The sequence below is a fragment of the Lissotriton vulgaris genome, chromosome 12 (genome assembly GCF_964263255.1).
Source record: "Lissotriton vulgaris chromosome 12, aLisVul1.2, whole genome shotgun sequence".
Lineage (NCBI taxonomy): Eukaryota > Metazoa > Chordata > Amphibia > Caudata > Salamandridae > Lissotriton > Lissotriton vulgaris.
In genome coordinates this window covers 630082160-630099942 of record NC_141700.1, presented here as the reverse complement: position 1 = coordinate 630099942, position 17783 = coordinate 630082160, and the positions used below count along the sequence as shown (strand labels likewise).

Genomic DNA, 17783 nt, shown 5'->3' with positions numbered 1-17783 from the left:
CTTGTTCGCACTCGGCTCAGCATCCCCTGTGCGGCCCTCTTATTTGCCCATGTGGATGGTGGGAACTATCAGCACCGACGATGGCCCCTAGCCAGGTACTGCCGCGTTGCAAGAAGGAACCCTCACCCCTTAGTGCCATTAAACTTTGGCACCACAATGTCAGATCTCTGTCGAAACATTATCGAGATATTTATGAACTTATCTCCTTAGAAGCCCCTGATGTCTTCTTTATGACGGAGACCTGGCTAGGCGATGAGGATATGGCCATTATCAATCTGGCCCTCCCCCTGGGCTACGCAATCCATACGCTAAATCGTAAGGGGAGAGGCGGTGGCTTAGCCGTGGCTTTTAAAACTTGCTTCACCTGCACTTGGAAGCCTATGGATTTGGCTGGCGCAGAGTGTGCCTATTTTTCCATCAGCTTTAGTCCGCATCAAACACTGTCAGGTCTTTTGATCTACCGCCCTCCGGGGAGTGACAGTGCTTTCAGGAAAGCCCTTCCTGAACTGGTAAGCTCTCTTTCTCTGTTCTCCTCCAACATTACCATCATCGGTGATCTTAATATACACTTCGATGCCATGGAGATACCAGTGGTTAGAGGCCTGCTGGACGACCTTGAAGCAGTACAGCTACTCCAACTGGTCCGTCATCCGACCCATGAGGGAGGTCATATCCTCGATCCGGTCTTTAGAAATCTTCAACTGGTCGAGGTTTCACCCCCTGGACCCATGGGATGGAGTGATCATTACCTCATTGAGCTTTTTGTCACAATGGTGACGCAATCTACTGGGAAGCCTGATAAAACATCTTTCAGGCGGCCCTGGAAAAAGGTCAAATTGGAGGATTTCCATCATCTCCTGATCACTACACCCCTGGCTCATACGGATGACGTTGCAACCGGGTATACCATCTTTTGCGCTTGGATTGTTAAAGTCCTTGACGTATTAATCCCAGCCAGCTGGAGTAGGAATCGACATTCTCAACCTAATCCCTGGTACACGGAGGCACTCAGGTCCATTAAAGCTACCTGCCGACAAGCCGAAAGAGCATGGAGGAAGAATTATGATAAAGACCTGAAAGTATGTTACCTGGCCAAGGTAAAGACATACCACAGAGCTGTCTGCCGGGCCCGAGCTGACTACTATGCACAGGAGTTCCAGGCAAGTTCTAACCCGTCCAAACTGTTTTTTAAAGTCCTGAAGGAGCTCACAGTGAACAGACTTCCTATTACGGAGATCTGTTCCCTTGCCCACTGTGAGTCGTTAGCCAGCTTCTTTGTGGAAAAAGTAAATGCCATCTATCGCTCTTTTCCCAAAGTTGACCCTGATAGTACGACCGTGATTTTGCGTACTTCTCAGTGCTTGGCATCTCTCTCTATACCATCGGAGCAGGAGTTTAATCTCCTAGCGGCCAAGGTCAAGTCTGGCTCACCGGATGACCCTTTGAGACCTGCCAAGTTTATGGACTCGGCGTCCTTTTGCCTTCCTCCTATCCGCCATCTGGTGGAGCAATCCCTCACCACCGGTTCAGTTCCACCTAGTTGGAAGGCTGCCTGTGTCATGCCCATCATAAAGAAGCCTGGATTGGATCCGTTGAAGCCGGAGAGTTATCGACCTATCTCCCTCCTTCCCTGGGTGGCAAAGATTACAGAGGCCCATGTGAATAACATCTTAACAAACCATCTGGCATCTGCACACCTATTAGATCCAACACAGAATGGTTTTAGACCTGGACATAGTACAGAGACGGCACTTTTATTTATGGTTGAACATCTCCGCTCTGTACTAGATGCAGGTCAAACGGCGGCACTGGTCCTCTTGGACCTTAGTGCCGCCTTTGACACTGTATCTCATACCATTCTTATTCGAAGGCTTGGTGAGGCAGGTATTTCAGGCAGGGCGCTGGATTGGTTTCAATCGTTCCTTTCGGAACGATCCTTTCAGGTTGTAGTGCCACCGTTCAGATCCAAGCCCCATGCCATCACTCAAGGAGTCCCACAGGGCTTGGCGTTGAGCCCCACTCTCTTCAACCTCTACGTTCAACCTTTGGCGGAGGTTGCGAAGAGTTAGGGTCTCACTATGGTATCATACGCCGATGATACCCAGTTGGCGGTGGTTCTTAACGGTGACTCTGACCATCTGGCATCGAACTTTGCGGATGGTTTGAGGGCTGTTGCTAGTTGGCTTACGGCCAACTGTTTACAACTCAACGCCCTCAAAACTGAGGTGATGGTGTTGGGGAAACATCCTGATCTGTGGGGTGCTAGCTGGTGGCCTAAGGAGCTGGGACCTCCCCCAAAACCCGTCTCCGAACTCAAAAATCTTGGCGTCTGGTTGGATTCCAAACTAACCTTCTCGTTCCACACTAAGAAGGTGGCATCCATGTGCTTCGGCATTTTGCGTGGTTTGAGGCCTATCCTCAAATTTTTTAATGCCCCGACCCGCCAGATGGTGATCCAAGCTAGCGTATTATCAAGGCTTGATTACGCGAGCTCACTATTCTTGGGCGCCAACCAGGCGGAAGTCCTGCGACTTCAACGGGTGCAGAATGCGGCAGCTAGGGCCCTGGTGGGCCTGCCGCGTTTCTGCTCAGCCCGTAGCACAATCTTTAATCTGCACTGGCTGCCAGTAATCAGACGCATAGAGTTCAAGGCCCTCTGCTTTGCGTTCAAAATTCTTAAATCAGACACCCCTATCATTCTCCAGCACCTTCTGTCTTTGTACACCCTTTCGCGCAGCCTTCGTTCTGCCGGCCAAAATTTGGCACTTGTCCCCCGATTTCAAAAATGTAGATTGGGTGGCCGATCGTTTAAAGTCTTGGCCTCTAAACTATGGAACGCACTTCCTGCCTACATTCGCTCTTTGGATGACCTTCTTGCTTTCAGGAAAGCTGTCAAAACACATTTTTTCCCTCTGTCTTATTAATCACTCCCTGCTTTTTCTGCGTTGTTAGTTATGTTGTCTTTTCCAGCTATAGCGCCGGGATGCCCCTTAGCTGGGGCAGCTGTGCGCTTAAAAAATCCAAATAACATAACATAACATGTAGCCATCTCCAGACATCTGTCAGCCCCATATTAGAGATTGTTTTGGAAAGTAAGGTCTGGGTCCGGTCTCTAGTTCCAGCTCCCGTCCTGTCCATTGTTGGATCCATTACATCATTAAAATCTCCCCCGAGGACTTGTATGGTGTCTGCAGTATCGAGTAGTATGTCCACCACCCCCCTGAGAGTGGCGGCTTGCAGTTTTGGGGGGGGGCATATACCGAAACTATTGTGTATTCCCGTCGTCTCCACATCCCCTTCACTCCCACGTAGGTCCCCTGGGGATCCGTCCACGTCTGGGCTATGCGGAATGGTGGAATCTTCTTCATGAGCATGGCCACCCCTCTGGACCCCGTAGTGAACCCTGCATGTGCCAGAACTCTATATTGACCTCTAGCCAAGAAGGCACAATGTGTCCCCTTAAGATGTGTTTCCTGTAGTAGGATTATATCAGGGTTCAGCCTTTTTATGTATGCATTTACCAGCCCTCTCTTGATTTTACTGCCAAGCCCGTTTACATTCCACGTTAGTACACTAAATCCCTCCTGCTCTTGAACCTCCCTCATATGATCACCCGACATCCTGTCCTGTTCCCTGAGTTGTATTGCTGATTCCTGGTGTGGGTATGATGTCTAGGACACCGGAGTGTGCGACCTCTGTGATATGACCCCCCCCCTCCCACTCCCCCCCCCCCCCCCACTCCTCTCCTCCCTCTGCCAACCCTCCCCAACTGCTGAATTCCAGTGCATTCTGGCCCTTTGAACAAACCCATCTCCCCCCCGCTCCTCCCACCCTACCTTCCTTCCCCTTCAGTCCCATCCTCTACCCCAACCTGAGATAGGACTTACTGGCAGGAAAAGGCCTGTCTCCCTCCTCAATTCCCCTCCCCTCTACAAACCTACCCCAACTTGTCTGCCTAACCACAACTTTAAATGAAATGCTCTCCCTATGTCCACAGTTCTGTACAGTAGTTTAGAGAGAGGAAGAAATACTATATAAATGAAAATAGGTGGCGTGAAACAACTTGCGTGTTTCCAGTCCTTGAGCCGATATCTCGTCCATCCAGCTTGTCTCTCGATCAGGTGTTAGCGTCTTTACCATCTCCCTGCGTATGTTGTCCTTCGTTGGCAGCGTTCCGCTCCATCTCGTTAATTGCCGCCACCAGAGGGTGCAGCGACGGTTCCTCTGCTTCGTCACTCCCAGATGTGATGCCTCCTGTGTCCTCATCTCCTTCAGAGCGTTCTTGGCCCGCCAGGCTGCGGAACCTAGATCCTGCTTGGCCATCGCATCAGGGGAAACCAGTTTCTTGTTGTCTCCTGAGAGTCTGGTTCTGCGTGCGATACGGCGTCATCTGCACTCTCCTATTCCCCCTTGTTCTGCGTTTCCTTTGCGTTTTCACCGTCTCCCACTGATTCCCCAACGTGGAGACCATCGCCGTCATGTCTCGCTCTCCTTCCTCACGTCTCCGGAGGGGCGGTCTCTCTTCCAGCCATTGCCATGCATCTTCTGGGTGCGTGAAGAAGTACGTTTTCTCTTTATAGATCACTTTAAGTTTAGCCGGAAAGAGCAGCATATATTGGATTTTTAGGTCTCTTAACTTCGCCTTCACTGCATCAAAGGAGCGTCTCATCTTCTGTACCTCTTGGCTATAATATGGGAAGATCATTATCTGTGAGTTTTCTACTCGGATCTCTCCCAACTTCCTGGCTTCACGTAGAATTATGTTTCTGTCTGCAAAGTTCAGAAATCTCGCAATGACCGGTCTGGGTCGTGCCCCTGCCAGCGGCTTTGCAAGGAGAGCCCTATGTGCTCTTTCTATGACGAAGGAGTTGGAGAACACCGCCTGAGGCATCGTTTTTTACTATCCATGTGCGTAGGAACTCCGCCTTATTGGACCCTTCAATAACTTCCCTAAATCCAACAAATCGCAGGTTGTTGCGTCTTGCCCTATTTTCTGCATCGTCTACCTTCCACTGCAGTTGCTTGTGCGAGTCTCTGAGCTCTTTCATGTCCATCTGGAGAGATTGTATGATGTCTTCCGCTTCACTCAGTCTCGTTTCTGCTGTGGTCACCCGCTCTGTGAGATTGCGGAAATCTTGGCGCAGCAGCGTGGCTTCCGTCCCCACTTCCCCTATCTTTACCTCCAGGCCCGCATGTGAGGCTTGAATGTCTTCTCTGGACGCCTGTATGGCCCCCCTCAGAAGGGCCGTATCTGAGCTTGCTCCAGCGCCGTCCGGTCATCTGTGGCGCCGTCGCAAATTTGTCTATTGTACCTTGCCTTGGGGCCCTGGGAACCGCATCCTTTTTCCCCATGTCTCGCTGGTCTCATGGTGGTCTACAGTGACCTGTCCAGGTGGGGGGGAGGGGGGTGTGGGGTCTCGCCTTCTGTTTCGCGTTCCTAGACCTATCTCCTCCTTCCACTTTTTCGCTGCGCAGCTTGCCTTGTCCGGTTTTTGGCCAAGTACGGTCCGTCTTATGCACTCCGGTACTTTGAGGCCCCAGTCTCAGTTCCACACTGTATGCCCCTCGTGCCTTTTGCTCCTGTTAATGTGTATTGCGCGGTCCACCAGAGTGGGGGGTAGTCCCAGGTTGGGAGCGTTCGGATATGGGACGTGTGCCCGTGGCCTGTGTCGCCAATTATCCTCGTTAGAACTGTACAGACCCCAGCGCCTCTCTCCGCGTTCCCCCAGTTTGCGCCTCGTCCCAGTTCACCTGTCTTGTTCCGGCCTCCCGGCCCGGTGCGCGGCTTTCCCAGCTTCAGCAGATCTACTGGGCTCTAGAGCGGCCAGTTCTACTTCTTAATGCTGCCTCGATAGTCCTCATGCGCCTTTAGTTTCTTGCCGGTGCCCCCCGGGTGCACTACTCCTCACTCGACCCTCTTTTCTCCGTCACAGGACCTCCCCTAGAGTCTATAGGGAGCCTCCCGACCTCCGATTTGCCCCTTGCTGCTCTAGACTTCCCGGGGGTAGCAGGGGACGTACCGTCTCTCTGGGGGGTGGCAGAGCGCTTCTGTCTCCGTCCGCGCCGCTCCTTCCTGCCGGCTCGGCCTCAGTTTACGGCCCGCTCCGCGGTGCAGCACTTGCTGTCAGCTTGGTTCCCGCACCTTTCCGCTCTTCCAGCTCAGCTTCAGTCTCTCCTCCCGTGTTGCGGTTCTTTCTGCACGGTGTTTCGGATCTGTACTCGTTACCTGGATGGGGAAATTCACGACGGATCAAGTCTGCTCGCCGGAGCTGCGGCGGCTTGCGACTTACTCGGCCATGTTGCTGGCCACGCCCCCTATGCAAATCAGTTTTGACCCTGCGCCCTGTGGGAACAGTCCAGCCCGAACTGCCAGGCCAGGTCCTCCCTGGACTGGAAACAAGCATCCTAGGACCGGTTTCGGGCTTTCTGCCCTCATCGACCAGGATAGCTTGACTCCCGCGGCATGGAGAGCACAGGACTCACGTCTGAGCATACCCATCCCACTCGGGGTGACAAATGCAAAAAGAACAATTGATGGACAGAATGCAGAACAATGTCATACATTCACCCCAGTGCAAAACTTTATTGGGACACTTAAAACAATCTAAAGAACACATTATTGAGTTTTTTGATTCCTTTATTAAATGTTAGTCGAATTTGGGTGTTTTGTGGGAACTAATAAACAGGCATTGCAAGCCCTGAGAATCTTTATGAACATTGTATGCATGGCAAATATGTGAAAGTGTTTTTTTTTTTTGGCGGCACACATGTCAAAATGTAACACAGGTCTAACGTCTGGATAGTGAGCGTTCATCTGGAAAGACTTAAATGAGAAACATTTTTGTAATGGGGTTTCTGAAATTATTTCGAAGTTATATAAAGACATTTAAACATTGGACCTAATGTTAGGCTGCAATGTGGCGTCTCATAAGTTCTGCAAAGAGCTGTGTTAAGTATTTGGTTTTGTCAGGCATGCCAAAATTATGCCTGAGATGATATCCACTGGATACTATGTAATTTTAAAGCTTAGAAATCTTATTTCGAAATTTCTCTTTATCCAAAACAGTGCAATATTTGTCCTTTTTCCTAATTTGGTGCTTATTCGGGTTTACATATTTCATGTTAAACAGTTCTTTCTATGCTTTCTTTGCTTTAGGAACTTGAATCCTGAAACTGAACTGAAGAAATACTTTGGAGCCAGGGCTGTACTTGGAGATCAAAGGTGAAAAGGGATCCGCTGCAGTGTTGCAATGGCTGGGAGTTTGTTATTCTTAAAATGTGCTTTCAAATTCACATGTGATAAAATATTTAAAAAATATATTTTGACTTTTGAGGCAATGGTTCATATAAGATTTAACATCATTTAAGGCAGGGAAGGCTGGAGTAAGGAATAGTGTATGACTCTATTTTTGTATTTAGATGGTGCTTTATTGTGCTACCATTGGCCTTGAGGTACTTTAGAACATGAACTGATAGAATGTTTTCACATGTTGACCAGTCAGGTGCCTAAAAAGGCATGTTGCTTGATTTGAGAGTAACGTTTTATCTCCACTATGTTTTTAATGGCTAAAATGTTAACAATCTAGTATATCAATGTTTCACTGTCTTAAGAGAAGATGATTGCCAAGTTCTCCAGCTTTGGATATTTCATAGATTCACATACTTGATTCATGTCCTGTCATTAGGCTGGTATTCTCTGGTTCTATAAGCATAGCAGGTCACATTAACATGCCCATAGGCAAAATAATATATTTTATTTCCTAGTAAGTTCACCCCATTAAAAAATCCCCAAACTCCAGCCAGTGAAGGTAATGGACTGAGCTTTCCAGCCCCCCTAGGGACCACCACAGCAAGGATTTCTTCTATAGGTCATAGGTTTGAGGGAGTACCCAGAATGATTTACTTCACAAATTCATTATTTGCCTGGATACCTTGGACCAGGCGCAGCTTAAATTTTCTCCTCATGGTGACTGTCACTCTTCTGAACGACCAAACCAAACACCTGGCTCTGTATATTCAAAAGCTTAATAAAATGTTCCTTTCCTAGAGTATGATTCAGTATGAAGTGTGCCTCCAATTACTCCCACAAAGATGACACGAAAGCACAAAAATCAAGTGTCTTTTCTAAAGAAGCACCATCCAAGTAGACTTTTCAGGTGAGAACAATTTTCTCAATTCCAGCTTCCCTTTCAAAACTGTTGAAAGACACTCTGAGCTCTTTGCTGCAAAATGAAGCATAAATGTTGCTTGTGTGAGCCGTCACTGACTTTTCTGCCTCCGTGTTAAGTGCAGTCACCCTCGAACCTGAACAACTGAAGTCATCTGCATGCAAAGGTGCCTCATCGTGCTCGTCATCTGCTTTCTCAATGTTAGTCTACTCATAATCCTAGTCAGTACCGATTTGTTAGCACCTTCCTTGTCAGGTCTTGTCCCTTCTTTGACATCAGTGCTTGCTGCAGAAGATTTAAGTTGGGTCAGCCTCTTAACAACTGCAATCTCAGGCAGTGGCAACAGTCAATTTGGTGGGACTGTCAATGACACTGTCAGTTGACTCACAACTGTCAACCACATGTCTCTTTCTTTCCAAGTGATGTCAGTGGAAGCCTTGTCAATGGTCCAGTTAGCAGTAACTTAGCCTATGTGATACTGTTAATCACAGAAAAATCTTACCTTCGAATTGGTCAGTCAGCACATCATATTGCTGGTGCCATCACAGGTCCTGATATTCTAAAGCTATCCACGACCCACTCCAGTTGAGCTCACAGTACAATTGCCAGTCAAAATACTAGATATGAAAGAGTAGCAGCACTGACAGACCTCCTAAAGTACAGACCAAGCATATATGGAGTACTTCCCAGAATATGACCCAAGAGATGATAGGGAGGAGCATCGGCCTCCACCTTTCCAGATCTGTGTACCCAAGTACAGTGTGAATCACCAGCAGTATTCAACATTAATACTGTGAATGTAGGAGGTGTTTTAGGGGCCCTTTATGTCCGGGTCCCCATAGACTTTTTACAGTCTATGCAATACTCTACATTTTGAACACCTCTACTACTGCCACAAATGATGCCACTGTGTCCTACACTTCTGCTGTCTCCTTATCTGTTCCTACTATCACATTGCAAAGGGTGGCTCTGATACCTGGAGAAAAAGGAAGGAAGAAAGGAGGATGAAAACCAAGAAGATGAGGACTGAGGTGAAGTTTCATAAGAAGATGAAAATAAGGATCAGGTAATAGAGTGGTAGAACTATGTAGGACATTAAGAAAACCAAAAATGTCTACCCAGGTTGATTTCACACCTGACAGAATTTCTCATTTTCAAGCACTTCAGGAGAGACCCTCTAGGTGTTTCAGCCCACCCATGACATTGGTCATAAACAGGGCTTCCACCACAACTTTAAGAAATATCCAAACCAGCCTGTCAAGTTCACCTCTTGCCTTTCATTCCTCATCCCACAGTTAGTAAACTCATGAAAGCATCGGCTTCAGACCATGCTCTGGTTCCTCACCTAAGGAAAAAATACAGTGCTCCGGACCTAGTACCAGTATGCCTACCCACTATTCTAAGTCTGACACCATTATCACTTCAGCAATCAGAAAGATTTCTTTGTTAATCCATCACCTGTTGCTTACCTCAGACATTGATGCAACGTGCATTGACACTCTGGGAAAGAGTGTAGGAAGGTTCAGATCAAGATCTTGGTCACACCTTATGATGGGAAAACCTGCTTTGGAAATGTTTTTGACTAGAGTCTGGAGGGATATAGACAGACACGGCACAGTCCATGGGAATACAACAGTATTGGAGGCCAACTACATTATGTGGCTCCTTGAGAGCTCAGGCTTATGGAGGATGATCATTGTACAATAGTAATAAAAGTAGTACTAGGATTACTGTCAAACCACTTGTGACTGCGGCCACCCGTCTTCTGGAGTCTGCTAACTCAGTTCTATGACCAGTCTTCATGCAATAGACTCGGAGCATCTTACTCCCAGGACACTACCAAAATTGCCAGACTTCCCATTGCTGAGGGCCATCCCCCACATCAAGAATGTTCGGGGAAAACCTCGGGTTTTACCTCACAATTTTGGCAGATTGGCACGTCACTCCTAATCGCTGGGTGCTTTAGGTACTCGGGTCAGAACTTTGAATTCTCGTTGAAGCATCCATGCCATCTGCTAGCAAAATGAGCAGAAGAAGAGGAGCCCAGGCTCCAGAGTAGTCAAGACTACCCCAGGATTTTCCTGCTAGAGAGCGAGAAACAGGAGACTGGATGACTATTCTGGATCTCGGGCTTTCAAGCAATCCAAGAGGTTATCTTGCTCGTACATGCTGGAGCATTCAGACTTATTTCAACCTTCAGAGTTCATATATTCATAATCCAATACACCTGAAGCACATGCCTTATGTGAGAATTGGGGTGGTTATCAGAATTATCACTTCAAAACTGTTCTCTTTGAGTTCAAGGCAGCTGTAAGACCTTTCAACAAGTGTATGGCAGCAGTTGCAGTCTATCTGAAAAAGCAAGACCACCAGGTGTGCTGTGCGAGTAAGACAACCGGCTGTTTAAACCTCTTTCATTGCAGATTTGTATCACATGTGGATCTTGATCACATTTCAAAACCTGAAACTCCTCCTTCAACATATGTAAGTTGAACCTTTTCCCATCTTCAAGGTTCTCTTTTCCTAGGGGACATTCCAGACTCACCTCTGGGCAATACTGTTCTCTTCACCAGATACCCTTGCAAAGTTAAATTCAATTGTCACTGACTACTGCGAGCTGGTCATCTTTACTTAGAACCTAAAAGTCTTTCTTTGCTGCCTCACATATTCCTCCATTCTGCTAATTCCAGTTTTCCAGCTAAGAATGCACCGTGTCTGTTTTAAAGTAGATCGGCAAAGGAAACCGGTTCAAGAATATTATAGGTGTAGCAAAAATGATACAGTGCTGCTCTTGTGGGTAATACTCCAGAATCTGACAGACTGACTTCAATTCAAGCCCTCACATTTGAGCCATTTCAAGAAGAATGACTCATTAATGGAGGGTTTTCAGGAACTGCAGACAATATATCTTGGCCTGCAGGTCTTTCTGCCAAAGTAGAAAAGTAATTGTGAGCTGATAAGCAAACAGCATAGCCTCTAGATGTTACATAATCAAGGAAGATATCACAAAGGCTTGAATTCTGACTTAAGAGATGAAGAAAAGTTGACATTCGGCATTCTACTACATATCCCCTACCGAGATTCATCAGTGACCAAGCAGATGCCTTGAGCTGCTGTTTGTCGGACTGCTACAAGCGAGAGCTGCATTTGTGACCAACTTCATAGGACCATTCAAGTGCTCCGGGTAAACCTCAGCTGGACTTCTTCGCCACACGGCTGAATCATACATGCCATGTCTTTGCCATCAGTCATTGGTAACCATGATCAGGGGAGAAGAGTTTTCGATGTATTAGTGTAATGTATTTGTGTTAACTATTCCTCCCTTTCCCCTGGTCCTCAGGGCCATCAGCATTAAGCCAGGAGGGAACCAGGGGTACATTGATCCTCATAGAGCTGCTCGGCTGAGAGAGTACTGATCTACTGAGTATTGCGGTTCACTAATTTATCCCAAGATCCAGTCAGCTCATCTGTTGAAATAGCATGTTCAAGTTTTAATTGACTTCTTGAAGTCCCTGAAAATGTTGACCTGGGTTCTGACCTCCTCGATCGGCCACCTGGGAATTCATTCCTGTTTTCCCATTTTTCTTTTCTACATTCCTTCTCTCTTTTATGTATTTCTCTCTTTTGTACCGATCAAAGTGCAATGTGAAAATTAAGCCCTAGTTCCTACATGTGAGTGCTATGCCCATTACGTGCCACCACCAGCCTAAATTATGCCTTTCACCCTGGACAATACAAGAGTTCTGTTGCTCAAGATTGTGAGAGCCGATTAATTTTCTTTCTTTTTCATGCTAGTGTCTTTGTTTTTCTTTGCCCATTTCTACAAGCTGCGGTGAAAAATAGTGGAATGAATTTGGAAAGTTAATATCTTCAGCCAACCAAAAGATACTTGTTTTCTGATTGGATAAAGTTGACTGACCCCTACTTAGGCAAAAATTAATATATTGGGGCCTTCCAGCTTTGTTATTAAGTCGAATGATATCTTAAGATTCTGACAGCTGGTAAAAGTTCTACTCAATTCCGGGTTTAAATATACCTCCGGGTTTGAATATACCTCCAATATTGCAGCTCAAAATTACCTTAAACAAGGCTGTATTTTATAGCCCCTGTTATTCTACCTTTACTTTGCAGATTTTCCCAGACGTATAAACACACTGAATGTGCACCTTCCTAAATTAGGATTGAAACCAATTTCGGTATTAATGTATGCCGATGATTCAATTGTGTTGTATTCAACTCCTGTTGGCCTCCAAAGACTATTAGATGACATAGCGGTTTGCTCTTCTTCCCACAACCTAAGTGTGAATAAAGGGAAAACAAAAATGATGGTTATGGTGGACCCAGGTTTTTTTATCTCGAAGTAAATCTTTTTACAAGGGGGCAAATTAGAAACTGTGTGAGTGTATGATTATCTTGGGACTCTTATCTCAAACAATCTTTCGCGGTCTAACTATGTCAAGGGTCAAATCTCAAAAGCCTCTTCAATTGGGTTTGGCTAAAAGTACGTTTTTTAACTCAGCCGGGAGTAGAGACATATCATTATTATTAAAATTGTATTTCTCAAAAATCCCTTCTGTAATGGTATATCTGGCAGAAGCTCACTCGATAGCTGCTATGACACCTTACCCCCGCATTTAATTTAAACTTTGAAAATACTGCCTGGGTTTGGGGCAGTCACCCATAATAGGAATGGTTCTTTAGTTGTTGTGAACATGTTATTAAAAAACTCTTCTGGGGGGTATTTGTGTACAGTTTTAGATCTCTTGAAAGATTATATTTTTGGGTCTAAACTCGATTAAAATCTTTTCCTGAAAAATGACAAAACTTAAAAGCTATCAAGATGATTTAGCACATAGTCAACAAATTCCAATATTACAATTCAATTGTTTTCTTGTTACACAAGGTGCAATGCAATTTTATTTAGCAGCAAATCTGGACACTCGTGTGAGGTCTATTTATATGAGGTTTAAGTGTGGTCTGCCCCCATTAAGCATATATCGATCAGCTAAGGAAAGGAGAGTCCAGGAGCCACGGAGTTTCCAAATCTGTAAAGCCGTGATACAAGATTTAGTGCATGTGCTGTTTTGTTGTCCAGGACTAGAACGTTTGAGATCCAACTATTTGGTACCAATCTGGAAAAAATATTCCTCCGACACACAATGCGATATTTTTAATGTTTAACCCGCCGTCTGTTTATATAATATAGACTAAAACTATCTTTTTTGATGTAATTTTTAATATTGTAAAACTTTAACTAGGCTTTTTGCACCAGTTTAAAATAGTTTGGAAAAAGCTAAATTGGTGGTTCCAAGAGTGTTTGTGTCTATGCAATATATTTAACTATGGTATCGGCCGATCTATCTGTAGATTAAAAGGTTTCATGATTTTTCTTTTCCTCAAATAATAGTTCGAGGCAGAATTGAGTGGAGGATGTATAACTGTATGCATTTTTTTAACTATGTTACCTGTTAATGTATCTGTAAATTGTATTCTTTTTAAATGATTTTCTTTATCAAATAACAATTTGAGGAGTGGTTGAGTGGAGGATGCTTAATGGTCTTAATTGGTTCGTCTAACTTGTAATTTTAAGATTACGTATTTTGTTTGCGATTTCAGTGCCGCTGTGGATTCACTGAATATGTAAATAAATAAAATACTTGGTTTCTTAAGAATGTTGTGCCAGTTGCCATCTACCCAGTAAGCATTGGCTGCTGGTCGTTGTAGCAGGCCCTTTGGGACACGAATGTCTGCTTTTTTTACCTCTTTATAATGTAATGCAAGTACTTCTTGTACAGCGCACTGCGACCCAACGGTTTATCCTGGCGCTGTGAGACGGGAAACCTGTGACAGAGGTGTAGTTTAGTCTAACGCTCTAGGATAGAGCCAGGTCTTTATTTTCCTTCTGAACGGCAATAGGTCATTCATTTGCCACAGATCCATGGGCAAGTTGTTCCAAAGCCTTGCTGCAGCAACACTGAAGGCTTGTCCCCCTATGCAAGCTCTTTTAGTTGGGGGTATCTTCACCCAGTTGGCCGAAGATGACCGGAGACAGCGGGAATGAGCATACCAACTGAATTTTTTCTGCAGTGGTAATGGCCCTAGGCCATGCAGTGCCTCAAATACGACACAGAGGGACTTAAAATAAATCCTCTGCAAAACAGGGAGCCAGTGGAGCTCAGTCAGGGCCTGAGAGGCAGGTGACTGGTGAGGTCTCGACAACGCCAGCTTGGCTGCCGCATACTGGATTCATTGTCATCTCCCAATCAGATACTTTTAGTAATTATCATATGTATAGTAGTAATATTTCATGCATGACTTCTTTAGGATTGTCCCCAATGGCCTGAGGTAAATTTGGCATGGAACGCTTTGACGACCTATACCTGGTAGAACTTACTTCATCTATGAAAAATCTTAATGCTTTGCCCTACATAGGACTCAATGGCTGCAGACAAAATTGAGTGGTGAACTGTGAAAAGTCTTAATCTAACGGCTACACTTGCAAATTCTGGAGCTTCTAATTCCTGGTTCTCCCTTTACCTCAATTCTCTTATTTGTTAGAAATTTAAAATAAGGCGTTTTCAGTCTGCATGTTGCAGAAAGAAAAATCTTGTTTCTTTCACTTTTAAGATTAATGTTTGTGAACATGTCACTAATAACGTTCACAAGTGCTCGTTCACTGCAGAGTGTGTTGCATTTTATCAAGTACATTGCCATGGTATCAGTTTGTGTAGATAACTTAAAGCTAGCTTGTTTTAATATTCTGGCCTGAAATTCGACTCTTTTTCTTATTCGAAAGGTTTTTTTTACAGCTGATATTGTGAAGTATGTTTTTGTTATGTGGAACTAGGCCTTTTTAAAGAGAAATCGGTATGTGATTTAAGCAGTGTCAGCTAATGAGTTCTATAAATGTTACTGATAGTAAGCATGTCCTATAATTTCTACTAGAGCTACATTATTGGAGAGGACTGTGCCTTCCTGTAACAAAGTGTAACAAAGAGCACTTTCATCCATGGCTGCGCTGTAGTGCTGTAAGCATTTATTTCAAATAACTACTGCATGTGCCCACGTTTTACCTAAGTTAATTTGTTAAGTAGCAGAGTTGCTTTACAACAAGATATTGTTGTTTGGATGTATTAATTGGTTTGTCAGTTATCTAAGCGAGGTTATACATCTTATTTCCATCTCTCTAACGCACGCTCTTTGTTTCTGTAACTTTCCTTCTGTGCTGCATTATAGAGTTTGGTTATAAGTCTTTCTCGTGTGAGTGCAGCGAGAAGCGTTTGTAGTGCCTGTAGTGCAGGCGGCTCTCGTGAGAAGGATGCATGTATCGCTTTAGTGCAGGGATCTCCAACCTTTTTTGTAATAAGAGCTACTTATGTTCAATGAAAATCATATTAAGCTACTAATAATATCAGTATGGTGACAGTGACAACATCAGAAAAGATGATCTCTCCATGCAAGATTACCATCAGTGATCACCTCAGTTCATCGGACAAGGTTGCCAGCATTTTCGTATAAAAGGATTTATTTAGCAATTTGGAATTCCTCAACTTTGTATTTACATAACAGCTACAACCGCAAAGCCTCCAACCATGGTAATAAGAGTCCCCATCATCTTTTGAATTATCACTCACAATTCAACTTTAGATATATTTTGGAAATCCAACTATTTTCATCCAAACATCAGCCTATGAGTTCTGAAAATACACAATTTTTTTGTCTTGAATACATGTGTTTCAATTTTGGGATGAATACAGTCATTCAACCAAGCAATGCTTCTAACTAAGTAGGATGGGGTTAAATCACGAGATCTACTTACAAGGTGCTCATGAGCTACTCCTTGGAAGCCTGCTTTAGTGGCTTGTTGCTGTTTAGATAAGAAAGGATGCAAGTGGGTCTGTGCATTTCCTGTACCCATATCTTCTGAATGTATAAACTCTTGATTCCTGAACATGTCCCATCTCCGCTAGTTTGCCCTGTGCATTTCTCTCTTGTGTGACTGTGATGTCTGGGTGGTGTGATAAGGGCAATGCAGGAGCTTATAGTGGTTCTTTGTTTGCCTGCTACCTTAATTTTGGCCATGCTTTTATTTTGCTTTGCAGTGGGTTTATTGTCATCCGTGAGCATTCCAGTTTTTTCTGTAGTATTAGAGCTGAAAGCGGAATCGGAAAAATGTTGTCTGGTTCTATAGCCACATGTGGGATATACTCAAGCTTTTTTTGCCAGTAGTGCACAAAGTGTGCCTGTGCGCTTAGGTAATATAAGTACATATCCGGGGAACCAAACCCACCTTGTGCATACGGTCGAATTAGTTCTTCCCATCTAATTCTTGCTTTGCGTCACGTCTCATGTAAAAGTGATTAGCTGGGACCTCAATTTTGTAAAAAAAAAAAAATGCTGCGGTAGGGGGATGGGTATATTTATAAATAAATATAAGAATCTGGGCAGGATGACCATTTTTTTGAATCACTATCCTATCTGCAAGATAGCGGTAATCTGATCCAGCTGGCTAGTTTCGACAATGCTGTGCCATAGTTCTCCTAGACAACCATTGCCAGATCCCTGTGAACCCAGATCCCTAGGTACTTAATACGTGCACCAGAGGAAACTCAGTAATACATCGTTTTGCGCAGGGGTCAGTATTATGAATACTGATTTGGCCCTGTTTACACTCAGTCCTGCGAATCTCTCATATTTAATATATTCCTTTAGCAATGGTTGGAGATTATTTACCAGGTCTTGTATATATAGTTAAATAACAGGGGGTGGTGATGGACAGAGTTTCTGAATTAGGCAGAATACTCTCACCCAGTCAACAGATCAGGGCTTGGTAGTTTGGTTTGCCCTGTTCCCATGATACACTGGGCCAGGGACAGACTAATTTGCATATAGCCAGGTTCTGAGCTGGGATGGTGCAGTGAGCTAAAAAACGGTGTTGGATTAAGCCCTGATCTCTTGACTGGGTGAGAGTATTCTGCTTAATTCAGAAACTCTGTCCATCACCACCCCCTGTTGCTTGTATATATAGTACCATGTCTTCTGCATACATTGATATATTATGGGGTCTTAATATAAATCTCAGTTCTATGTCCACGTGCCGCTGTGGTATCTTACACGCTAGTGGTTCCAGCGCCAGAGCAAATAGTAATGGTGATAGCGGGCAATGCTGCTGTGTTCCTCTAGTGATAGCAAAGGTTTCCGCTGTATTTCCATTCACCCTTAATCTTCCCATTGGTTCCATGGATAGCAGTTTAATCCATCGTAGGAATGTCTGTGGTAGTCCCATTTGTTGCAATATTGCGATCATATACCTCGATTCCACAGATCAAGCGCCATTGTTACATCTAATAAGTCGGCTGCAGCTGGTAGCTCTGGGTCTGGTTGATGGCATATAGCAATAGGGTGCGTACATTTTGGGTCAGATTTGTCCGGCAATACTAGGTTATGCATTAAAGGCCGCAGTCTAGTCGACAGTATTTTTGCCAATATTTTGGTGTCTATATTTATGAGTGACAGTGGCCGCTACGATTCGCAAAATTCGGGTTTTGATCTGGTTTAAGTATATTAATCAGTAATGCCTCTCTGAACGTCGAGGGGAGAAGTCCCTTCTCATAC

General features: G+C 44.7%; 1 protein-coding gene across 2 annotated transcripts in view; it reads left to right on the top strand.

The window, feature by feature from the left end:
• Positions 1 to 17783, top strand: part of TCF25 (TCF25 ribosome quality control complex subunit) — a 486799-nt gene that overhangs the window by 81862 nt on the left and 387154 nt on the right. For both annotated transcript variants that reach the window (XM_086945785.1, XM_086945784.1), the window contains exon 5: positions 7157 to 7222. In XM_086945785.1, the coding sequence (XP_086801911.1) occupies positions 7157 to 7222 (66 nt within the window). The remainder of the gene's footprint in view (positions 1 to 7156; positions 7223 to 17783) is intronic.